The sequence below is a fragment of the Strix aluco genome, chromosome 3, assembly GCF_031877795.1.
Source record: "Strix aluco isolate bStrAlu1 chromosome 3, bStrAlu1.hap1, whole genome shotgun sequence".
Lineage (NCBI taxonomy): Eukaryota > Metazoa > Chordata > Aves > Strigiformes > Strigidae > Strix > Strix aluco.
Window position 1 is genome coordinate 97019698 of NC_133933.1, and position 26676 is coordinate 97046373.

General features: G+C 36.2%; 1 protein-coding gene across 4 annotated transcripts in view; it reads right to left on the reverse strand.

Moving 5' to 3' along the window:
- The window catches only part of MYO6 (myosin VI), a 116441-nt gene that overhangs the window by 32005 nt on the left and 57760 nt on the right, over nt 1-26676 (reverse strand). For all 4 annotated transcript variants that reach the window (XM_074819728.1, XM_074819727.1, XM_074819726.1 and 1 more), the window contains exons 10-19: nt 25203-25283; nt 22333-22513; nt 19780-19924; nt 11662-11819; nt 10620-10711; nt 10084-10156; nt 7604-7731; nt 6517-6612; nt 4253-4426; nt 630-668 (exon numbers count right to left, since the gene is read on the reverse strand). In XM_074819728.1, coding sequence (XP_074675829.1) covers nt 630-668; nt 4253-4426; nt 6517-6612; nt 7604-7731; nt 10084-10156; nt 10620-10711; nt 11662-11819; nt 19780-19924; nt 22333-22513; nt 25203-25283 — 1167 coding nt within the window. The remainder of the gene's footprint in view (nt 1-629; nt 669-4252; nt 4427-6516; nt 6613-7603; nt 7732-10083; nt 10157-10619; nt 10712-11661; nt 11820-19779; nt 19925-22332; nt 22514-25202; nt 25284-26676) is intronic.

Here is a 26676-nt window from a genome sequence, read left to right on the forward strand (position 1 = left end):
TTCCCCCCTTTTTCTTTTTTTGACAGAGCATAACCTCATATCTAGAATTGGTCAGAACATGTGGTCAAGAAAAACAAGAATGTGTTCCTACAACTCCAAGTTCGAAAAAAAAAAAAAAAAAAAAAAAAAAAAAGGGATATGTTGAGCTACATGAAGAATTCCACAAACTGTCAAGTTATAACAGCTAAATTAGCAAATATTCATTAGGGGAATCAGGTTCTTTGACCATCTGAGCATTTACTGCCTATCACAGAAGTGAAATTAAACGTTTTATTTTTACCGGCTTAATGGAATCTGAAAACAGTAATTGATAACAAGTTATCACCTGCCTTACTTCTAAATAACATCTCCAAATCTTCTGCAAATTAGTTATCAATGATAACCAGTGAATGGAAGTAAAAGTGCTTACTCAAATTGTGTAACTTTCATTCTACAACAACTTTTTTAAAGGTGATGGGTTTTTTTAAACTCAATAATCATCACCTGCACAGCAAGATGGTTCAAAAGTGCCACATAACTGCAAACTCTAAAGCAATTACTTATCACATTTATTGTAAACCATATTGTTGAGATAATTGATTATGACTTATGTCAGAAAAGTAAGAGCCTGCATCTCTATATATACTTACAGTACTGTGAAGCTTCTCAAGAAGCAAATTTAACTGAGTCTGTAAAAGAAAACAGGTATTTCAAGAGTCTTACCACGACAACTACAGAAATATACACACTGAATAGTGGTATAGCATTACTGCATGCATGTTCATTGTTAGTAAATCAGACAGAATTGATAAATCAAATGTTCACAAATTTTAACAGACAAAATCATGCAAGTGTGCATGAATGGTCCTGAGGAAATTGATTGTGTTTAATTGTACAACAATACTGTATGGACTAGTTAGTTACTACAACATACTTATCAAAAAAAGTGCCATTTGAGAAAATAAAGGAAATAATAGCTATGTAAAAAAATTAAAAAGAAAATGAGACTGATCAGCAATAATTTTTAAAAAATACACTGAAAATTTGTGAAAGTCCAAATTTAATCTAACAAGCATATATTTGTATGTTAAATAATTAACACAGAAAACAGATATATTCAGAGTTTTCTTCGTTTTTTTGACGTTAAGTCAACATTTAGGTGAATGAACTGCATAGTCTATTTTTAATTCCAAACTTGAAAATTTTTAATTCTCTGTTGATGACAATAGACTGTAAGTTTAAAATCACATTTACTGAGGCTGGATTTAAACATGCTGTGATGAGAAAAGACCACAGCCCTATGAATATTTGCGGCAAGTCTACAGGATCACCAGAGACTTAAGCCTATCAGGAAAAACGAGTTACAGTTGCTATTGAATGCAATTGGTAGGGACTTAAAACATTCCAGAATCACATCAGAAAACAGCTATACTTTTACTTTACAGATGTGTCTGTTTTACCACATGGATTACTGCTGTGCCAGCCTTTCTAGTTTACTAGCAAGCTTTAAGTATACAGACTGAAGTAAGACAAAATTCTGTATGTCCTAACATAGTCCTCATTTTCTGTACTGGAACCAAAATTGAAAGGATCTGACTTCTGACTAATTTTTTTTTTTAACCAGATCTTTACCTTGAATCCAAGAAACCAGGTTTGTATGGGCAATACGCGTCAACTACAGCTGCCAGTCATCCTTCCAGTGGATAAAATCAAGGGGTTTTTTAACTTATCATGGATATGGTTAGAAAGAGAGGAGTGCCACAAGAGGTATGACAAACACTAATAACCTCCTGCTCAGTTCTTACTTACACATACTCTTTATATCTCTACTTGAATATAATCTTTATGTTTTCTTAAGTTACAGATGCTTAATTTTGGAAGGGACAGCCTAATCTCCATCAACAAAGTACATTTCTGTCGAGGAAAAATACCCCTTCCTTATACTCCGTGATTTGACAAGAAATAAGCCAGAGCCGTTCTCAGATAAATTTCACTAATGAAATGATCATATGAATAAAACATATTGCTAAAACTACTGCTCTTTGAATTATTACAATTTAATCCATCATTACTGTAGTAAGGTAAATCATCCCAAAGATTGAGTAGATCTGATGAACTAATTAATCATTATTTCCTCAACTGATTTATGAGAATTAATTTTAATTAGTTATAAGGAAGGGATGTGTGAAGGATTTCATAAAGAGAAGTCCCTGCAACATCATCCAATAATTGATATAATCAGAAGAATTTGAGACTGACTGACATACTGATGCACTAAGAATTCTTATTCTTAAAGAGAAGAAATTTCTACTAAGATAATAGAACTTATTTTGATGTCATCTGAAGTGAAATTTTCAAGGCTATTAGTGTTCATCAGCAGCACATGTTGCGTCTGGGAAGGTAACACTAAATGAATTACTGGAAGTAACACATACATTCAAAATGCCATGACACTTGAAAACATCGCAAGAATTATAGATTGATGGGCCAGATCCAAAGAGGACTTTAGTCATGTTCTAGGTGTAGAGGTGAACACCAAAGTCCAAAAGGCAATTCAGAACGTTCCCCACTCAATTGCTGCTTAACTTATGTCCACATCTACCAGATGTGGGGTGCTAAATGCAAGAGGAATTGAAAACCCAGATGGAAGAAAGTGGAAACTATCTCAAAGATCCCACATCTTGGGATCATTTGGCTTGGCTTCATTTTGAAAATGCAGTTATAAAAAACAATGGATCCTAGCTTCACCTACAACACTCATGGTTGCAGGGTTGGCTCAGGAGATAGCTTATCTGTATGCAATTCCGTTTTTCAGTCTGCCTTCTGATCATGCATTTTATATTAAACCAATTGCTACAGTTTAATTCTACAACCACTATATAGGAAGGAGGAAACTGAAATGAGCAGGCTGCCCAGTTCTCAGTTAAATACCAAACCCACTACCTTACAAGTCAGGCTCTGTCTCCTGTTCTTCCTGGCCCCACCAGTTTTACTTCTGGCTACATGACAACTCATCTCCAGAAGGTATAAAGAGAATTCCCTTTGTCAGACTGACCATTAACTTGGCACTCCAGGAAATACAGTAGACATGAAACACTGAATGCAGTATAGACCTGAAACAGAATACTGTTACTGAAGTAAGTGCTGCTACCATACCCTTCCTGTTCTTCAGCCCCTGCGTTTTTAGAGAACAGTTCTAAACACCAGCCACAAGATAACAATTATGCAAGAAGGAATTTATCTTGCAGTCCTGATTCAGCACTTAACCATGACATAGAGCAGAAATGCGAAAACTCTTCTGCTATTGGCACTCTACAAAAAGATTTTTGGATTGTCTAAGATACCTACTTTACCCAGGGACTGCATGAGGAGTCTAGCTAGGAACATGATGTGGGGTTTTAGGTGCCCTAGGTAAGGTAGCATACCAAAAACGTTGCAGCACTTGAAGGCATTGAAATCCTTCATTGGATCTGGCCCAGATGTGTTGAGAAGAGCTCTTGCTGAAATTGCAGCAGCTCTACCAACAGTAAATCCATGAGATTGAAAAATTTACCTGCAGCCCACGGTTGTGTCTGCTTTTCATCTCTTAATTCCCCTATAGTTCTCTTTCTAGCCATCCTGAGCTGGAATAGTCCAGCTAAAATAAAACTGCTGTATGAGAAAAGGATGCAGAAAACATTTGGAGAAGACAAGGTTTGAAGGTCAGCTTTACCACAAGCAGAAGAAAGGAGAAAATGAGGAGAAGCATCAGATTCAGGTATTGAGAAAGGAAACATTCAGCACAATGAACATCTTTCTGTGAAAGCCATGAATATATTTTAGAAGAGGAAAAACAGTGGTTAGGTTAGGTATTGAATTTTGAGAATGGCAAACTGTAGCCAATTGATACATCTTCTAGAATGCACAATTAAGATAGGATGGAAGAACACCTTTTGTCACATTAGAACCCCTTACACTCCACAGAATCCAAATTTAGATCTCAAGATTGCAAACCTTTTGAATAAAGACTTCTCTGTGGCTTTACAAAATTCTGACTTAAAATTTACTGTACAATCTCTGTGAGGACTATTATGAAACATCTTTTTGACAGAAACACATAGCATGTAGCTTGAATATACTGTTTTCTTATAATTCTACAGAAAAAACATCTTTTTAACAAAATCTTCTTTCTCTGAATCTCAAATTACCACCAACCTTAGGTTTTACTTATTTCAGGGAACTCAGAACTGGCATACATTACAAGAAGATAAGATTCTTTGCTATATTATGTTACCTTGAATTTGTTTCCCACACTGATGAAACTAAGTTTCCCAGCTTTTTGTTTAGGATCCTTGTTGTTGTTAGCGTTAGATTCAAACAGCTGTCGAACAAACTTGTCCTTGGATTCACATACAAGAGATTCAAGGGACATGTGCAAAGCATCATTGTTTTTTTCCACAAATTGCATCTGAAAAGGCAACCCAAGAAATAATAGCACATTTGTTTCACTGCCCCAATTACTGAAGTCTTAAAGAAAATTAAAGAAAACAATATCATATACTTAATTCAAAAATCAGCAAGAGTATGTGGGGTAAATATTCTTACATTATTTCAAATAACTTTTCATCTGGACACAGAAAACACTAACGTCAGAGAGAAAGGATATTTTTAAATTTGAAGCATGCTGGAATCATGAAACCCAAGGTAAGGTTTAGGGACTTTTAAGAGATCAGTTCTGTTTTTGCCAAGGATTATCCTCCTTGTTTCCATTTCCAGCACTGAACACATCATGACTTGGGAGTTCTGAGAAGCTTAATTCTTCACTGCTTGTAGATCTTCACTTAAGATCTGTTGTGAAATAGGAATTAACATGCACACTTTAATTGGTGCATCTACAGTTTGGAATTTAATTGGTGCATCTAGAGTTTGGAAAATGAAATGAAAAATGGTTACTTTAGTAGTACTATGACTATTTAAGAACAGTTGATTTAATAAAAGATATTGTTGCTTCCTACAAACCTTACCTCTTTATTTAAATTTGCTCACTAACTTTTACAAGTTCAGAACAACAGATTACACTGAAATTCAGAGATCAAGACACCAGTATCCAATTTCACAGTTAACAAAATTTTCAATAGTTTCTGGTGTAACTTTAATAGTCACTTTGATATTTATGAACAGAAGAGGCCAAGACTAATTCAAAGAAAATACGAATTTGCCAGATATCCCATAAAAGGATTTAATGGTGATGAGAATCAAAGGACAAACACAGGCCTCCAAAATTCCCTTGGACTATGAAAACAGAAGACTGGAATATGCATGCAGCTAGATGAGCGTCCTCACCACAAATCAGATTCTGAGAACCGCCACAAGTGCAGTGGGAAAGAGAAACCAATAACAGGTGAGGTACAAGGCAGCTATAGCCCAAAAGTTTTAAGGCCCAAGCTAAGTCCCTCTGAGGGAGGGCATAAATTAAGTCAAGCATATTAGCATAGCTTCTGCACCAAAGTTACCTCATATCTAATTAGCTCTAACAGTGGAGCTCATGTGCTCATATCCGGCTCCTCTGTTCCTGAAGACATTCTAAGGTATTATTAACATATCATGATGAGGTACACAGTTTAACATAGAGCACTTGGAACAAATGTGTTCCAGTTTTATTTATTATTTTGATGTTGACTCACTGAGCAACCTCAGAAAAATCAGTTAGGTAACACACAGACTTCAATTTTCTTATTTGTAAAATGACCTACAGAATGTGCCTACTTCAAACAGCACAGCAATCATCACCATTCTTGGAGTATTTTGAAGTAAGAAAGAACAAGCTCTCAAAGTATGCATTTTCAAATGACAACAAAAAAAATAAATCTTTGGAAGCAGCTTTCCCCTTACACACTGGAGTTAAAGACCAGAACAAAGCACTATGGATCTTCTGTTTATCTTAAACTCTTATTTAAAAAAAAAAAAAAAAAATAGGTTTTACATATTGGCTTCAGATGTTTCGATGTTTTTGTATGCTGAATAGTCGAAAAATTACAAGAATATGGAATGTATTTTGAATGTAGCAATTTCAGGTATTTCATATTCTTACATGAACAATTCTATTGCCAGCAGAAATGGAAAACAAAAAAGTATAAAATGTGATTTTTAATATAACATGAACAGTGACTGCAGACAAGGATAACAATGCTTCTGAAAAGCTACTCTTCAGTCTAACAATACTTTTATATCATGTATTCCTCTCCCCAAGATGCAAAGGTCTGTTGATGTAAGATTTGTAGTAGATCGTGAATCAATATATTTAATATTGACACCATTACCTATAGATTTATAACAAACTCTTACACAAAATATGTCACCAAAACAGTCTGTAATCTGAGAATTTAAAAGAAACTGCCAATTCTGTCACATACTCACAAATTAGTTTCAAAGCTAAGACATACCAACTTTTGAATTTCTCCTCTAATGAAAGGGAATTTTGTTATTTAACCTATATACCCTTAAAAATATAGAAATACAACAAACATAATAAAAATAGTTTTGCACAAGTAAAGTTACCGTCTCATAGCATACTGCTCCTGCAAAATGTCGGATAATAAAGCCTTCATCATCTCTGATATTTCTGTGAACAGCCAATTTAGACTTTCTAGGAACCTGGAATTAAAAGTTGAATTACAAAGACAAATTATACTGGAGAGTGAGAAAAAGTTTATTCTTAAAACAATCACCATGATTCTGCCAGGAGCACTAGGAGTTAAAAAATTACATTGCCTGCAGTACACTTGGGATGACCACTACCATTCCCATTCAAACCAGAAAATTCCAAAAACCACGCCCTTATATACCTCACATTCAAAATAAAAGTCACCAGGATTGCTAACACCAGCTAGTTGATTTTCTTTTTGCCTTTTATCAACAATTTCTATGCCATTAATTCCAGGGCTGATTAATAGCCTTGTTACATGAATAGGATTAGATAGAAGCTTAAAATAAGTTTTTAGATGGTATATTTGAAAAGGCAACCTAGTTGATCGTACGCATACTGACAAAAATGTTTCATTGCACAGCAATCCAGTTAAGCAAGATTAAGTGGAAACTTAACAAAAGGTAAATGGATGACAATTTTATTTGGCTCCCTTTGCTTGCATTTTTTCAGCAGAAAGCATGTACTTAAATTGCACTAATTTGCATTAATTTTCCAGAGTACTGTATGTTAAAGAATTAACAACAAAAAGGTTTTCCTTGTGTGTTCCCTATTTTCATCTCCAAAGTGCTAGCTAGACACTCCCAAATATTCTCCAAAGCAAGCAATTTTTGAAGATAGCTCAAATGGTATGAAATAACCTAAATTAAAACGTGTTTTTATTTCCTTTTCATGCATTAGATGTTAACAAACTTCAAACGTAAGTGAAGAATATGGCTTTAGTTTCAGCAGGATATTAGAATTGCTAGACAACTTAAGCCCTCAGTGAACTTTTCAACAAACCTAATAACCAAACTTGTACTTAACAAAAGAATATGGATTGTGCAGACTGGTGTGGTATGAGATTTCTTAGGAAAGGTTTTCATTAAATTGAAGTGTTTCTATCAACTGTTCCAAGAACTGTTTTATTAAAACAAGACAAGACAGCAAAAATAAACCTACACAGAGCCTGAAATGGTCCTTGTGTTTTTGGTGCACAACTGAAGTAAAATGCTGGTCACTTGGTTGGGGAAGACGGTTTTCTTCATCCAAAATATCCAGTAGACCTATTAATTTTGCTTCAATCAAATCTATTAATGGAACAAAATATATTTACAAAAATTGAATATATAAACTCATATCAGAAGTGAACATTACAAGTTTAAAATGCTACTGATCCAATTCTGTATAAAGGTATCTAGGGAAGGCTGTTAGCACAAAGTACAAAAAAGTCATTGCAAATTAATTCTACATATCTGAATTGTTGATTTAATTTATATCCTATACATATCAAGTTCTAAGTCTAATACAAGGAATACGGCAGAAAACAGTTTGATTTTTACTCTGGGTCTCCAGTTAAATTTAGCCATCTAATTCACAAAAGGTGCCTAAATATTTCTGTGGTATGACCATAGGTCTTTATGGGATAATTGCTTATATTGTTGGGGTTTTTTTTCAAGCTTTTCATCTATGTTTCACCTCATATCAAAACTAAAAGCATGAAAAGGCACATACCTCCATTCAAAATAGGATCCAGGGAAAAAATGAAATGCCTTTGTTTTAAGAAAGGCAGATCAGGCCTGCACATACAGTGGCGGGTTCACAACTCTTTATGAGTGTGTTGTCTTGACCTTTCACATACATACAGAAAAGCCCTTGAAAGCTGACATAGAAATTCATGCTCTTGAAAGTATTAGACACAAGAATTTTGCAGCTTTTAAAACTTTTTTTATATTATGTACAAAACTGACTAATGGTTGTACTGCAGCAATGCCTATGAACCCTTACCACAGATTGTAAACAGTATGAGGCTATACATAAAGCACAAAGACAGTCCCAAAGCAAAGAATTTATGCTTATGAAATCTGAATAAGCTAATTTAGCTACAGAGATGACTACCATTCCATCAAAAGATTCTAATATACTAATGACTTGTTTCTAAGATTCTTCTATAGTGTTAAAAAATTGTCCATGTCAACATAGTATCCTTCTCTTTTGTGACAGTTAGTATTTCTACACGCTCACTGCTGTCACCAGCCTGGTCCAACACCTTAAACAAAAATTTTGTCAGAAACCAACACAATTTTTCTCACTCACTTCAAAAGACAGTAGAAAATCCTTTTCTCCTGACTATGCAAGAACAGAAAAAAGGCATAACTCATACAATGAAGAAATGTGTCAAATCTGTGATGGGGTGTCATATGATGGTTGGAATGGTAAAAGGGTTCATGACTGAGGGACTGCCACTTGTATTCTTAGGTAACCTGCCCAAACCTTTTTTATGGCAGAAAAAGGCAACAACTTGGCAACCATCTCAACAACCTGACCCATTTTCTCACTATGAGTCAGAGACCTTTTCTTCCAATAGGCACCAGGGAACTCCTTTTGATCCTGAGATATGTTAAAAAAGAAAAAAAAAAAAAAACACAAAACCAAAAAACAACAAACCAACAAACCACAGAAACATGCACTGGGGGGGAAGCAACCCTTTTTATAGAAACATGACAGTCTCAAAACTGTAACATTTTTGGGAACAGGCTCAGGCTCATATATACATTATATATGACACACTCATATGACACATTATTAAGCCACTAGAAGAGAGATCTGTATTCATGGAAGTCACCTATTTCCTGTTGCTATGCTTTTGTTCCCTCCTCTAAATACCTTCCTGTTGCTTTTTCACAAGATGGCTAAGAGGTTTGCTGGACAAGAGTTGTCTTTAGTTAAATCGGAGTTAGTGACTGCACAGTCCTATCTGTCAAAGTGTAAACTTCTTCAGCAGAGCTACAGAAACTCAGAACCAGACATTTTGCAACAGATGTTAAATTCTGTCACTCTGCTCAGCCAGGACTGACTAGTTACCATAAAGCAAATTACTGTAAATGCAAAAGCAAAATGAACTTTTGTTCACAATACACCAATTTAGAGAACACAAGTTGAACACAGAGGGGGAAAAAAAAAACAAGGAAAAAAAACAACCTTAAGCCTATTGTATATATCAGTCTGCGGAAGCCTAAAAGCAGCAGTAACATCTACACCCTGTTGGCTATAGTTCATTTTGTTTCTTTGCTCACCAGCTCAAAAAAAGGTGAGGGCAACGGAATAGGATTTTTTCAATTCATGGAATATTTTTCACCAGACACCCTCACACCCTTCTTCACTTTCTTTACCTTATTTAGGTGTTCTAAATAGTTTGCTAGGAAAATGCACAAGAAATTCACAAGTCCCAGCTGCAGTTATTACACACCATAGGACAACACGGCTCTACTGCCAACCAGAACTGGAATCTTATACAAAGCTGGAAGAATTCACAAGGTTGCAAGTCATTAAAAACATAAAACTATAAACCCACTAGTGCTATGCATATCTTGCCTCTTCTGCTTGAAGCTTTTTTTCTCCATGACACTAACAAATACCTTGACATTTCAAGAAGTACATACCTATACAGTCCTGATTATCTACATAGCGCACTTCATTAACCCCCAGGCCTTCTTTCTGGTAAAGTTCTTGTTCCTGGAAAAAAAAAAAAAAAAGTTTTGAAAAGAGAAAATACCACTCACCATATATTTTTTTTACCCACCAAAAATGTTTTTTTAAATAAACATGAAGACATTTTTAAATACAGCATGAATCAACATAAATTTTAGAATTTCCTTCCACAGCTTAATATATTCCAACTTCACCTCCTTAATGATATGCCCAAGCAATTAGATATTACCATTAGGTATGAGATGTTGTCCAGTATCTGGATGCTTCATTTTAATGAATGGTAAAAAAGAAGAAAAAAGATTGTTGATTTTCAAAAAGCCGTATTCTTCTCTGGCACAATCAGATGTCACACAGTAGGAAAACAGTTTGTCAACTGCATCTTTTTTTAATCTAAGCATAATGTGCAATCTTACAGAAAACAGTGTTCCTTTAAGTATCTCTTTACTAAAAAAATAAATCCTCAAATATAACATTAAATATAACATACCTCTTTCAGAATCCTTTCATTAAAAAACTGCTGCAGTTTTTCATTACAGTAGTTAATACAGAATTGTTCAAAACTGTTGTGCTCAAAGTATTCTGAAAAACAGAAGTTAAACTTCTATGATAAATGGAGAGAATTTATATTACATAGTAACTAAAAAAAGCTTCACAGTGCTAATATTTAAAGATGTGTTCAGATCCATATCTGTTTCTTTCAGTAAAATAAAATAAAATAGAAATACTGTGGCAGATCACACTTCTAAGACAATTAACAGACAGTTGTATCTGGCATCAAACCAAAGCAAGATACTACCATACAGTGAACCTATACCAATACATTCTCATGCATGCACGTTACAACAGGCTGGCACAGGATATCACAGCTCTAAAGACCTGAAAACCAAAGGTTCCCTTTTTCACTGTTCTTGGACCACCTTAGCAGGGCTAGAGCACACCAGAAAACGTGCCCTATTCTGAATCTCAGTGAGCCAAACAGGACAAAAGCTTTACGGGAACCATCAACACCCACCACTTCCTGGGAACAACCAGGAGCCCGAAGTCCAATTCCGTAACAGAACTATCCAGCCTCCAGGAAACAGTATCTTAATTCAGAGACTTCATTTGACTGTGTGCCAGTATGCAGTGATCTTCTCAGGACTGAATGGGAAAACAGCATGCACATGCAATACCTTTTCTAATTTTACTGGGTGTCCACAGTAAGATTCCACTCCAAATTTTGGAGTCCTTCAAAAGCTGTGTCTATGTAGACACTACAGGAATCTGAAACCACTACATGTTCACTTTGACGCTAACGCTTATTAGCATTATTAGGTCATAAGGAGAAACTCTAGATCTCCTCTACACTCTTGTATCTTAGGAAAATGAGGCTTTATCGGCTCTCTTCATATCTTCTTAAGTTCTTGTAACCCATCCCACCCACCACCACCAAAAAGAAAACTCTTCCACACTCCATTACAAAATTTACCATTGAATCTTTTGTGGCAATGATAGATGAGTAGAAAAGGGGTTTTTTTAAGTATACTTACCAAAACCAGCTATATCTAGAACTCCAATGAAGAAACAAGAAGTCTCAAATGGAAAACACTGGTTTACCCTGTTCACTACATGGTCAAACAGATGACTATACACCGTTTTAGCCAAGGCATCACGAGCATTGTTTGCTTGTTCCACTTTCAAGGGTACCCTAAAAACCAAAAATACACATCTTATTTTTCAGAATTCCTTACTCTGAAATACTGGGATTAGACTCTAAACTTAAAAAGAATCTTTCCAATTACTGTAAATAATTTTACAAAAAAGCCCCTGGGCTCTAGGCCCAGGTAGGAGACAATCTTGCCAAGTTAGACTAACTATCCTACCTGTAAAAAGAAAGAATAATGCTTCACTATCCTCAGTAGAAGTGAGATGCTGATGTTTTCATACTCATTCAACAGATAATCAGAAACTATATTGATAATTGCCAGAGAAAGGTACTTAAAAATATATATATTCCCATCTACAAAAAATATTTCAACTATTTATGAGCTGCCTAATCGTAATAAAGCCTACAGTGCAGTTTTGCTCTGCTATTTTCGACCCTATGCTTTTTTAAGTGCTATAATAAAAACTATAAGGCTGTAAGTTAATTGTTAACAAAAATAAAAAAACATAGATAAGGGAGTGCATTCTCATGGTGAAAGTTATATGCAATCGTGAAATAAGGATTCTTTTTAAACACTGGAAGAAGGGGCCTTTTAAGAGATGAGAATTTATTCGCCCTACCTTATTTATAAGCCTTTATTCTGCATTGTGACTATTACAAGTTTATATCCTAGTTTAGCAGTCAAAAAAAAAAAAAAAAACCCACAACAAAAACCACCCCACGAGTCACAACTTCAGAGCCTATGAAATGCATGAACAAAACTGTGTGAATATCAGGCAAACTTAGCTACATATTTATGTATAAAGAATATATATCTAGCAATTTCCTAAAGTCAGTATGACAGTGACAGGCTTAGAATGCATATATTTCAAAGCACCTTTAACCACATCATTTTGTGGATCAATACATTCTACAAGACCTTTTTTTTTTTTTTAATAGGTTTCAGATTAACAGAAAAACAGTTACACTGTACACAGCTGAGGAAGCACCTGTAGAAGTCTCCAGAATAAGACAACTGATACAAGGATAAAGCCGTAAGGAAGTGCTTGACAAACAATGTGAAAGAAGCATGAAAAATGAACCTTTGGCTTCACGGTATGATTGCAAACTGCCCTTAGATCCCAATCATGGTGCCAAAGAATTCAAAAGCAAAAGCCCCACTAATCTGAACAGAATCAGACCAGACCAGAATCAGACTGTCAAAGATCAAAACTCTCCAAAGGATTTTTACATGTCAATAAAAAAATATAAATAAAAAGGAAAAAAAAAAAATTAAATACTGATAGCTCCTTGACCAGACAGCATCAAAATTTCATGCATGGAAAGAAGGCCTACAATTTAGAACAACTATGGGTACACAAAGGCTTTGCAAAACACTGTATGATGACACACAGATGATATATCCAATGTTAAATTAAATCAAAAGAGGAGATTTTTAGGGAGAGCGCCTTTGCTAACCAAACTGATAAAATTTGCAGGGAGGAACAGGGACAAATAACGTCAATATTTTTATCACAATTGTCCTCTTTGTCATAAAGAATAAAGGACGATGGTTGTATGCCAAAAGCTTTTTCTAAGTATCTCAATCAGTTGGCTTAATAAAACAAATCACTTCTCTCCATTGAACACCCTATATTACTTCTGCCCATACACCTTGCCTCTCATATCCTTGGACCACCAGCACTACAGTAACAATTATTAATAATCAAAGGATAGACTGTCCAGCTAAGGTGGTGGATAACCAGTTAGGGAACTTCTCAAGTATGCAGCATATCTACATTTAAAAAAAGTACCTCTTAACTGATCTGTTTTAAAAAAAGACCCTCTTAACTGATCTGTTTAAGTAAGCCCTACATAAAACGTTCAAGATGCCCTGGCTGCAGAACTGCCCTATCGCCTCCTCCAGGTAGTTTTCTGTACACAGGAGTACAAAGAACTGGCAGGCAAGAAAATGAAAACTTAAAGTTACACAGCTTACCCATATTGCATCATTTCCTGCACTTCCCAAGATTCATAAGCACTAAAATAACTCAAATTTATTATTTCTGTATTTTTTCAAGGATGATACTTCTGATGCAGAAACATGAGACTGATGGAGATCACTTTCTATTGTGACTGGTAAGTCGGGGAACCAGAGACTCCATTCACTAAGGACACCTGCAGCTACATTACATTAGATAGTAATTAGCTTTAACACACAATCTTGTCTTTCACTAAGTATCTTCTGACTTATCTTATGGTAATGAGCACTGACAGCAATCTTATCTTATAAATAGAAGGAAGGTACCTTTACATTCCATTCTGATACGTTTAAGAGATCAGAATACTAATTCCCACGTCAGCTGCAGGCCTATTACATAATACAACACACTAAAATAATTTATGCTTTCAATTTATTTTTTTAAACAACATGGCAAACAGTCATACTTCTGGAGATTTTATTTATAAAACAGCCCTGTTCTTCAAAAGTAACAAATTCTGCCATTATTAAGTAGAATTTCAGGACTGCACAAACCCCTATTGTTATTTTAAGTTTCATAGTATGCAGTGGAAACCCCTGGAAAGAAAATGTAACCCTGCAATGCATTTTCCACAGCTGAAAGTACAGAACCACTAAATAATGCTGAAATTGCACTGGTAGATACCAGTAGATACAAAAAAGGGCCCTATTACAGACCTGACATTCAGAATGAGTAACTTCTTTCTCATGAACTTGCTTTCCCTCAGCTCCTCCTTTCCTCTGGTCTGCACACTGACAAATGAATCTGTTTGCTTCTCCTGTTTCTTGTCTTAACAGGAAAAAATATATTTTCCTTCCTCCATTTCACCTTCTCCCCCTCTCCTCTATCCATCACGTATTTGTCAGGAACAGGGAAGAAATTTTTCCAAATTCTAAGCTATTTGGTAAGGCTGCAACAAAAAAACATGTTTGGTCTTCATACTAATTTCTTCAGCAAGGTTTCCACCGATCCACAGAATCTGAGGCCTGGGGGAAAGCGCTCTCATGGGTATCTCAGGGATAAATCCATGCAGTCCCCAAACATTTTCCAGAATAAACTGTAATTAAAATATGTATAATTTGCCCATAATTGACGACTAAGAGAGAGAGCGCAGCAAGGCAATACCCATCAGCTACTGTCATCCAATATGGTTACTGCTTCACAAATACAATGGCCTAGATGAAATAACCCTACCTAGTGAAAGGTCTATGTAATTAAAAGAATATGAACAGCACATTTGTAATTTGAGAAAAGTTGAAGGTCTAAAAACTGTAGAAAAATGTTTTGTTTAAAAAAACCACAATGTTTTTCCAACAGGGGCTTCAGTTCCACCAAAAAAAAAAAAAAAAAAAAAAAAAAGGCATTTTGGTAGGAAATGTACACCAAAAGAAGTGGAGGACCAGGAATGATGTAAGGTAAATTCTTCACACTGTGAAATAAGTGAAATAATTTACTTTGTGATGACAGAGTCCTCTTTGAAAGTCGTCTTGGAAAGAGAGAAAATGAATAAGAGAGTATATAGTGCATTTACAGTCTAAGAGGTGTACCGAAGTTTGAATACTAACACATTATTTCTCTCTGTAAACACACTTTACATGGATGGTAAAAACATCAGCCAACAAGGTGATCATTATGGCCTTTTTTGGGAGACTAACAAGGACCGATAAATGTAGTGCAGCTGTCAAGTCTCCCTGGCAGTCCACTGCACATTAGTATTTAATAAAATTCACAGAGATAGCATTTAGCATCACCCTCCTACTGTTCCTTGTTGGCTCCATTGTGCCCAGCAGAATAAAGCCTTTGTTATACTCTGAGCACCGTGATTTCAGCTGAGCTATTTATTCACTGTGACCTATTAGGACTCACATGATCTACTTGCACACAAAAGGTCCCTAAGAAAGAGAGAGAGAAATGAGTAGCTCTTTGGGTTGTCAGAACAAAATAAAACAATGTTCTTGTCAAAACTCTAATATTGATAGCAATCAAATAGTTTCTAAACCACGCCACCATAGAAAAACCTGGTGGCTATTTAATAAATATCTAAAACAGTCCAGTCCGCTTTCCTTGTACATGCAGTATGCCACACAAGAAGATATTAGTCTATTTATTAGTGCATGTTTGCTTTTAGCTGCACAAGTTTAGAAAAGGCTGGAGAAAGAGGCTTAATGCATTAATCCTCTGAGATGGTGGAAGGAGCCCTCTGAATGTTTTTTCGATCCACAAAATAAAACATTAGGGAAAAATAAGATCTGCTGGCACAACAACATAACTCCTTGTGTTTGCAGACTTTCGAAACAGTACCCTGCTAAGAACGCCCCAGGCTTATCAGGGTAAATATGCTGAACAGAAAATTTCTAGTCTTAATCCAAAGTGAATTTGAAGCTGTAACTAAAATTGTATTTGTTCATAAGAAACCTTTCTTGACAGGGTCACTTGAGATGTGGTGAAAGGGAAGCAGTATATTATGATACACCTTTGCTTTAGTCCTTGATATGTCCCACCAAAGATTCTCAAAAGGAAACTACATAGACATGCTTTATCTGTATGTTCTGTGTACAAGAGCCAAAACTAGTCTGTTCTCAGAGGCTGACTCAATAGTTCACTGAGAGCATTTCCAGTAGGCTGCCATCTGAATCCAACATGGATGTCATTTATTCAAACCCCTTCTGCTTCTAGTTAACACTTTCACTTAAAAGGAATGCAAAAGTAAAGGTATTTTTTAAAAAATGGTCTGATAATACTGAACTAAGAAAGCAGAAAATCTTGGTAACAAGATTAGCATACAAAATTACTTTCACAAATTGAAGATACAATCTAAAAACCCACAAGATAGATTTCGGTAAAGGAAAGTGTGTGGTGGTATACTTAAGAGAATTCAAAAATATAAATGCAACATGGAGAATAACGAGCTAAGCAGTGAGTCAACAGAGAAAGATCAGCAGTTAGAGTGGATCACAAGCTGAATTAAGTGAAAAATGTTACTAACTTTCAAAACCTGCAATTCTCATACTGCCATGTGTTAATATGGGTACCATCTGTACTGTATAATATATAATTTCCTACTCTAATGTTATCCATAATACTGATAAAGATTCTCCTGGATGAATATATCAAAGATTTTGCTGTCAATTTAGACATGGTCTAGAAGACAGCAAATAGTAAAACTTGGAAAATACTGGCCACTGGAGGCACTTTGTCCCACAAGACCCATGTTTTCCTACATGTAAAGGTTATTATAAAGAGAAAAATTATTTTTAACTTTCCATATTAGCTAACAAGGCACCAAGATGATAGTGACTAAATCTCCAATTTCTAGTAAGGGGGGGGGGGGGAAGAGAGGAGGAATTTATAATCACTTTCCAGAAAAGCACTATTGAAAATATTATGAAGAGATATAGATCTTGAGCTTTTAACTGAAGGCAGAATAACCCCTCCCCAAACATTACTTACCCTTTGTCTCTGCATTATAATTTTTTCCACGGTACTCACTATTAAGTTCTAACTCTTGAACATCCCTTCTCCCAAAGCACAGAAATAAGCAGACTACCAAGAATTCTACTTGTTTGCTCTATCTAGAAATACCCTCAAAGGTCAGCTATTTGGTAATAATGTATTACTGAACAACAGCCCATACCCATGCTAAACTTAAGACTCCTGAGTATGAGTTAATTCAGAAGAGCTCCTGTGTACCCCCAAAAAAAACATGACGTTCAAACAGCACAGGTTGTCGCTGATGGTTTATTATGCTCAAACTTTGACTAGGAAGATCAGTTTCACCCTGGAGATCAGGAAGCAGGCACTAAACAATATTTCCGCTACAGCTATTCTCTTTTAATTTAGCATTCTTGATTAGAATTAGGTAGAGATCAAGATTACTTCTCTTGCACAGAATAAGCTCTTGACCAGTGGAAATCTTCATTACTCAAATCCGTTATATCCCCTGAGGACTAAAAAAGCCGATGCTCTCAAGTGCTCAAAGATCAACTTTTCACCTCATAGGTCTGACATAACCTAAGCATGTGTTAACCAACACCTGCCACCTTTACTGGCCACAGTGACATACCAAGGTTAAATCAATCAGCTGTTACTTTGTTTCAGTCTACAAGTTTATGAAATGTTAATAAATATTTCATACTATAAGACATAAATAATAATAAATTCAAAAATATATTAAATATGCAAGGAACTTACATAAACCACATAAATACAGATAATTAATTATGGCTTTCATATATTAAACTTCTGGTGTAATGGTTGTATTTCTGATTCACTAAAACAATCTGATTGTTTCTGTAAGTCAGTAAGAAGCACCCATGCATTCTTCCAATGAGTGAAGGGAATGTTAATTAGTTTCCTAATTAAAAGATCGATGCATTCAGCTAAACATTAAGAATTACTTTTAATGTGCTTGTAACTGTTTAGCCCAAGTTCAGCTTTTGATGCAGTGTTTTCTTTAACTCCAGAAAATACACAACATAGAAAACTGAATGTTAAAACACGCAATCCAGTTGCACGCAGCTTAGCTAGCATCCCTGGCAGCTTGTGTGCTAGAAGGACCCATCTCAACAAGAGAAAATTTGTGGTGGAAGCTAGAGGTTTTTCATAAACAAAAGGCAACTGTAGTGAAATCGTTGTCATAAAACTCTTTCATAAGAGTAATAACTTCCACGGTGTCGAAATTTTATCATCAGTACCACCTTTAAATATGTTCTTTGTAGTTATTCCTTCTCCATGTGTGTACAGAAAGAAATTGCTACCCTACTGTGCATAGGAGGTTACCTTGATAACACCTTCTTGTCAAAATGAAAGGGATAATCACTTTTGTTAAGGTCACTATTTACTACAATAGTGATGCATTCTTAAAAGCTACAGGAAAAAAAAAAAAAAACAGACAAATTTATCCTGTTCCACTATTTTTATGTTTCTATGAAAAAATATTAACTTTGCAGTCAAGATTAAATGTTTCTTTATTAGCAACAGGTGGTGTTTTTAAAGCTGAAACTTGATTTCAGAAGAATTAGATGTGGCAAGCACAGGGACACTGATGACCCAGACACTGAGAAGGATGGATATAGTATCCTCTAATTAGAGCACCCCAGACCTAATATCACAGGGCAGCAGTCATGGGAGCACTGTGCAGCCCCCATGGCAAGAAAGATGCATCCAAGTATCCTGTGAAATACTTTAGGCACAGCATTAACATTCCTTGGTACAGTGTATCTGTTAAATCTCTTAGCATATCTAATTTTCTGTGTAGGTTACAGATTTAACAGGATGAGTGCTATACTTTCTTTGGCCACACAGCATACTTGCCAACATGTGAGAGGTTTTTTTAAAATGTGATAGTGACTTATTCAAAGCAGTTCTTTTCTGAAAAAAAGGCCATTTTAGCCAGATGTTGTATAACTGCCACTCTTCCAAATACAAATAAAAACATTCCAATGACCTAACAACAATAAAACAAGCCTGAGCAGCTGAAAATGTGCATTTGGATCAAGTGGTTTAAAAAAAAAAAAAAAAAAAAAAAAGAGAGGAAAAAAAAAAAGCCCTGTTAAAAATTTGTCCTCTCAAAATGAACACTTGCATGATGGGAAGGCATAGCACGCTGTTTGTTTTAAAGGGATTATCAATGCAAACCTGCTAGTCTACTGCACTCTCGTATTTTTGTAGTATTGTTTTTGTACTTGCATCTTGTAAACCATTAGCAAGCCTTTTAAACAGCTGCACTTACGCTAACTGCACCTCAGTTCATACTTGCAAACGGTCAAGCGGCAGTTTGAGGCCCTTTTTTCCCCGTGGCTAAGAGGGGCAAACCCCGTGTCAGGAGGCAGACCCGGCGGTCCCTGGCCGGGGGGCGGAGGTTGGGCAGCCGGTTACCTCAGACCGCAGCTGGCAGCGCCGGGCCGGGAGGGCTCAGCGGCTCCCAGCCCCCGGCCGCGCTCAGTGCGCAGCCCGGGCAGCCCCTCCCGCAGCCGCGCCGCGCCGCGCCCCGCGGGACTCACCTGATGACCGTTCCTTTGGCGCCCCCTGCCGTGGTGAGCATGACGCGCGCGGTGAGGCTGCCGCGCAGGTCCTCCGGGTCCAGCCCCAGCAGCGCGGCGCAGCGCTCCAGCGCCGGTTCGCTCCGCGGCCGCACCGTGCAGCCCCCTGCGACCGACCGACACCGCCGTTACACACCGCCGTCACACACCGCCACACGGCCCCCCCAGCCCCCAGCGCGCTTCCCGGTGGCCGGGCAACGGCTGCCAGCCCGGCATTTTTAGGGACATTTTTATGTGACGATCTCGCCGTGACCACGGGAAGTAACATCAGCTTTGGAGGAATGAAAGGTTGCCTCTGGTAATTACTTCATATATTAAATGTGAACAGTGAGTTCTCAAAAACAAGAAAACCCCCAAAACAACAAGAACAGAAAAACAACAAAAAAAAACCACCCAAAAACTATGCATGAAATTCTGTATTTGTAGAACTTTGTTCTAAACATGGGCTGTTCAAAAGGCTAACCTGCTTGTAAGCAAAAGAATTATCCCAAAAAAATGCAGAAAGAAAGTGCTAATACCTAGAAACTAACTGTACTGATTTAAGCTTTTGAACTTAGATGTTTCTGTAACCCTCCAGACTTCCTTGCTCTGCAACAGAGGTGCCTGGCACGGCAGGCTCCCGGCACTTACATATGTTCAGATAATGGTATGTACATTTTCCCAGGTACACAGCTGCAAGGTCTGCTTCCTTCTGCTCCACACCACACCCACAGCGCCAGAGCTCATCCAGCTTCATAAATCTAACCAAAGTGCTCAAGCACTTTAGCAAAATCTAACACTTAAATAATTACATATGCCAACATTTCTTTCCTGTTGTTCTCGGTAAAATTTATTCTACACATAAATGAAGAAACCAAAAGGGATAAATAACTAGTCAAACATTTCTTGAATTCCTTAACTCCACAACCCATTAAGTAAAAAAAAGGAGGTAGGAGTCCTTACAAGATTAAGGCTTTTGTGACTTGATTTTGGAAGCTCTAGAACACCATCTGACCTGTAGTAAACAGTTTTTGTTTGGTGTTTCCCAGGTTTTTGAAGCAGCAACAGAACTTTAGAGGGTCTCTGGTAAGAGACATACTGCCTGGAGCAGTTCAAATGCACACCCTGTGTGCACACATACAAGGTGAGAGCAGAATAAAGCCTGTGTTTGCAACTAACATTTTAGAAGTTCAGTAATTTATTCCAGAAAAAAATGGGTTTGAATTTCAACAGAGAAAATAAGTTTTCTGGTGTCCTCCCTCCCTTCTCTAAACCCTGACTTTCCTCACTGTCTGTGGTTCCCCTTCTTGTTCATTTGCCTCCTGAAACTGCCTCTCCACTCACATTTGCACCTTTTTCACTCTGTTCCACCTTGTCAATCCTAAAGTCTCAACTCACAGAAGGCCCAAACAGGGGAGCTCCCTGCCAGTTACTGCTGAGCCCCATGAAGCCACCCTTTCTCTACCCCCAGGTCTTCCCAGATTCATTCACATTAACCATGTTCATTTCAGTCATCTTCATGAAGATGGCAAGATCATAAATTGACACTGGGGAGGTTCTGATTTGACCTTAGAGGGGAAAAAAAAAAAAAAAACCAAAACCACCAAAAAAGAAGAAACCCCCCTTCTCTGTGACAACCCTAAGATACCCGGTCTGAATTCAGTGTTGGCCCTGCTTTGACCAGGACACACTGGACTAGAGACCTCCCATGATCTCTTCCAAACACAATGTTTGGACAGTTCTGTGGTGATTCTGTGCTTGGGGTCCGGAGCTGGTGAACCTATAAGGCTAGTACTCATTTAATTTATCATTCAAAACACCTTTTAAAATGTTCCTTGGTATGACCTTCCTAACAACTTTACCAAGTTTGGCAACAGCTATGCATACTTGAAGTAGGACTAAGAGGAACCAATTTCACCGTGTGTATCTTGCAACTCAAGATAAAGAGGTACTTACATATCTTTTCTACTATAGTTATATTTGTACTATGTCCAGACTGGGAGTTTCTTCAGGAATATCTGGACAGCAGTTCTCAACTTAGAGAGGCTGATTTAAACAGTAAGGTAAGAACAACCAATCCCAAAATACTCATTCCCCCTTCCTCAGCCTTCCTGCACATTCTGCTACTGAGTCCCAGCTATGCTCGTACCAACTCATCTTGTGAGTGACATCTTAAAATTAGGAAATCTACATTTACCTAAGTTTTTGCTGTAACATCTTTTCCTTGCCTCTCAAAATACTCATGATGGTATTTTTGGAAGCCAAAGGGCATAATGCCTTTCCCTACAGATGGAGTTGCTAATTTCAAGATGTTTTCATGACATTAGCAAGAAGTTGGTCTAAAATTATTATTAAAATACAAGTATGGTTTTGACACATAAACAGGTAAACGACTTAAAAATGGGGTGAATTAAGACTAAATTATCCTTGAACATGAGGAAGCTTTCTAAAGCAACAATTCACATGGAATTAATCACCTATAATCAAGAGACATTTTCCGTATTTTTACAGAAAACAATTTATGTTTCATCTAACCTGAAGTGCTCCCAGCTTCTTCAAAATCAATATTTCCAAGGTGAAGGACACCAGCCACTACTCTAAAAAGATCAAGTTTTTCTGCATCATCCAGTCCAATCTTTTTCATTGCTGTGCACATTCTGTTGAAATCTCCATGATCATCTAAGAGTGGATCCTTCAAGGAACCTGCTTTGAGATACTAGAAAACAACAAGATAAACAAAAAATTCAGTAAGTGATTTTAAAGTAAACGTAAGCAATTATTTCCAGTCAAGAATAAACCGTAACAAAAAGCATAAAAAAGCATGCCAAACTAAGTAGAAAGAGATTAGAGCTCTTCAGACAATACAGGCTTTGCAAAAACCCTTATTTATTTTGTTGATACTTTGAAGCATGATCTTCAAACTTCAACTTCAAAGCAAATTTCAAACTATCTTCACAAAGCAGAAGTTGGAGAATGTGACAACTAAGGATGGGGAAATATAGGATAGCAAGCAGTGGAAAGGAAGACTTTGGCTAAGGGAGCTATCGAAGCATTGATATAGAGGAATGCTTCTAGCCCCCAACAGCTGAAAGAAGATTGAGGTCCTTGGGACAGGATGACAGGAAGTCTGACAGGACACGGGAAAGGCATATAGGTCAAATCAGAACTGGAAGAGTTATCCCTATCCTAAACAGACTTAAAGAAATACACTTGTTAACGTTTGCTAGTGATTAAGAAACAGAAAAGTTGTTTACAGTGTTCTTTGGGTTAGAAGAATACCAGCTATGTTTTAAAGTAACAATTTAACATTTTGCTGATTTTCCTAATTTAAATATATCAAGCCATTTTAACTATTAACAGGTTTACGTAGGAGATAGTAACACATCTGCATGCAATCAAGAGACTAACTGAACATGCACAGACTGAGCTAAGTTACAATTACTTTAAAATGTTTTCAACTAAAAAGAATAATTCAAATAGAAGCCTCATTAATATCAAATAAGCTAACATGATTTTTATCAAAACAAAACACCACATGCATCTGAAAAATTCACTTCACACAACATTTAGACACATCAATACTATTAAACTACATTTATTAAAACTAAACTACATCTTAATTATGTAAAATGATCACCTCATCTTCCTGATAAGGAAAACACAAAAATAATTTAAGTATTAATTGATTATTCCAGCTACTTCTATAAAAATAAACAATCTTAATATTTTGCTTAAAATGACAGAGCAAATACTCAATTTCTGATTTAAAAACATGAACAATGCAATATATTTCCTGTTTAAGTAGCTAGACTAGGTTTGAATATCACTGAAATTTTATCCTTTATTGGGCCTTCAAACTGATATGGCTGTGAACATACAGGTATTATGGCATCATATGTTCCACTACTTAATGTCTAATACACATTTTCAGAATTATTCTCTCAGTATGTTTTAGTTTAGACAAACACTTATTTCAAATTAAGTCCTTTAGAGGACACGTTTCATGACAGAACACCCGCCTGTAAGTCACATCAATAACAGAAGATTGCACAGGTTCATCTTCCAGTAGCAATAGGTGAATGTTGATACTTTATGCCTACATAAATGACCAACTTCACTACATATCTTCATTTAAGGCAAATTAAGTAAACTGAGGCAAAACCTCCCAAGCATCTCTTAGCCTATCTGCTTGACGAGAATGAAATATCCACCAGCTTTCTGCCTCACAGTAGTATCAAATCAGCATTTCTATATCTCACTCTCCACCACCCCTTATTATAGAAAACAGCCTATATTCAAGCAAAAGAAATCAGCATTACGTATTCAGTGTTACAACATACAAACACTAGAAATCCAGGAGTAGACTTTACAATGTTGACTTGAGCAAAGAAGTACCTATATTGTCTCTCATAGCCAGGCACAAGCTATGTACAAGCTCAAGACCAAGTTCTCAAAGGTAAAAGAGATGGTATGGTCAGTGGGGGAGAGACACTCTTGAGGAAAATCATATTTGTATTTTTCCACATGTATCTGCAGCTTGCCCTGCTACTGAATCACATTTAAGGTTTTGATTAAGAATTGAAATATCTTCCAGCCATACAAATGAGACATTCATACTTCAGGCATGAATAGTTGAAAGAGCAGAGAAGAAATTTCATTAAACTGTTTAAACACGTAAGTGTTTAAACAACTTCCAATTCACATATACTATTAATGCAGATTAAATTCTTTAGTGTCCTCATGTGAACAAGCTCAAAGGCTGGAATGACCAGAATTTGTAGCATTTAAGTTTAAAAAAAAAGTAAACGAAAATGGACCAAGAGGAAAGAAATGTTTTGAAGTTTCACGCTTTCTTCCAGGAAATGCCATGCTCTGCATAAGCAACAGTTCATAGCGAGGGGAAAACAAAAAACAATAAAGAACCAGCATACTGGGGAGGGGGATATACTCATGCTGGAAGTGAAGTTGCACTAATGTTTTATAAAACAGTTTGGAGTATCACTTCAAAAATCCAGACAGTGAAAATGGCTCTGGAAAAGACTGCTGCTTCTGACCTATTACTACCAGTAGTAACATTTAAAAAGAAAATTAAAAAAACTCTTGACTAGATTTTTGTTTTCCACAGAAGACAAGCTGCATCATTAAGTATTACATTATTATAAGAATGAAAAGGAAACAATTTTATATACTGTTCCATTTGGGATTTTAAGATGCATGTCAAAATGCATTTCTAGGACTGAACTCCAAAACCAGAGTTCTGAATATACCAGCTTTGACAGTACCCATTTAGACCTATAGACATGTGCAAAATGAACATTTCATTCCACACTGTAAAACTGTAATCATAATTTTCAACTCTATCTGCATTAATCGATAATATGAACCGACTGAAGATACAAACATACCTCAGGACTCTTGCGATTCTGCAAAATCTGCTTGTCTGTTTCTTTGTTAGCAAAGTATCTGGTACAGCCTCGATTTAAATACTGTAACAATAAAAAAGTGGAAATGCATACTTAAAAGACAGAAGTAAGGAAAACATATGCTTTTATTTAAGGCTTGGTCTACATAGCTTGATTTAATCACGTGGTACTACCAACATGGTAGGTATTCAGAATTCATTCCTTGAAAATGTATTTATTTACATCTACAAAATTACAGAAGTGCAACAGTAACAAACATCTATTGAAAACTTCTCCATTTTGACAACTAAAATACTTTTTGACACAGTGGGATATTAATTTTGTTAAATCCCACAATCTTTTCGCAGTGTTTGACTCTATTAAACCTATTAATGGAGTCTGGGATTACAGAAAAGACAATCAAAATTAGAAACCAAGAAAATATATTGTCTGGCCTATGTGTAATTTCAAACTTTATTAATTTTTTCCTCACCAGTGAAATATTTCTATAGGTAGTAAGAGATGTAGCATATTAAAAACATTGAAGAGTATTAAAAACTTGTAATATGGTACAAGCAGAAGCCTAACTCAGAATCTGGCTTCTGACATCCATCTCATGTTGTACAGTAAAGGGAATAGACCAGGCATTCAGATAATGACTGATACTTCCAGCAAAATAGGATCACCAGCTTTTTCTTTCTGATTTGTTCAGCTGAAAATATGAACTGTGTCCAAAAGCTTGGACAGAGCCCTTTGTCTAAAGGAAGTGAACTGATTCTCTGCTGTAGCCCATGAACAAAGATGTTTTTAACTAGGTGAACACAGATAATTCTACCCTTTGATTAAAATTCATATACAAAACTCTAAAAAGTAAAACATTCTTCAAAGCATTTTTAATAGCAGAAGGAAACTAGGTGACAAATTTAACATTAAAACAGTGACAAGAAAACTTCTTTAAAACATTTCAGAAGTTACATTTTTTTTAATTAAATTATATGTTAATATTTTAAAATTTAACAAGCAGCAAAGAACTTGGGATTCAAATACTAGTTTATGATAAAGCAATAAATATTCTTAATGGAAATGAAAGTACCTGTTACAAATTTAGCACAAGTCAAAAAAATTATGTCACGGTGTGATAAGGCTGATGTGACTGTAAACTCTTTATAATTGAAACTGGCAAGCGAGTGCCTTCTGTCAAGGCACTCAGGCTGTTCAGTACTGTACTGCAACCAGCCTGATTTTAAACAGGTTATAATTCTGACCTTGACATCTACAGCCTTGTGTGCAGAGTTTTTGATTAAAAAAAAATCCCCAAGAGTGGGCACACAGCACATGCAGTTCCAGAATTAAAAATCTATTAACTACAAGACCTAAGTTTTAATGGAAAAGTGGCTGCACAATAAAAATATATATTTGAAAATTTGTTCAAGATTTTAGCTTTAAAGATACAAGAGAATACTGCATAGAGTAACTG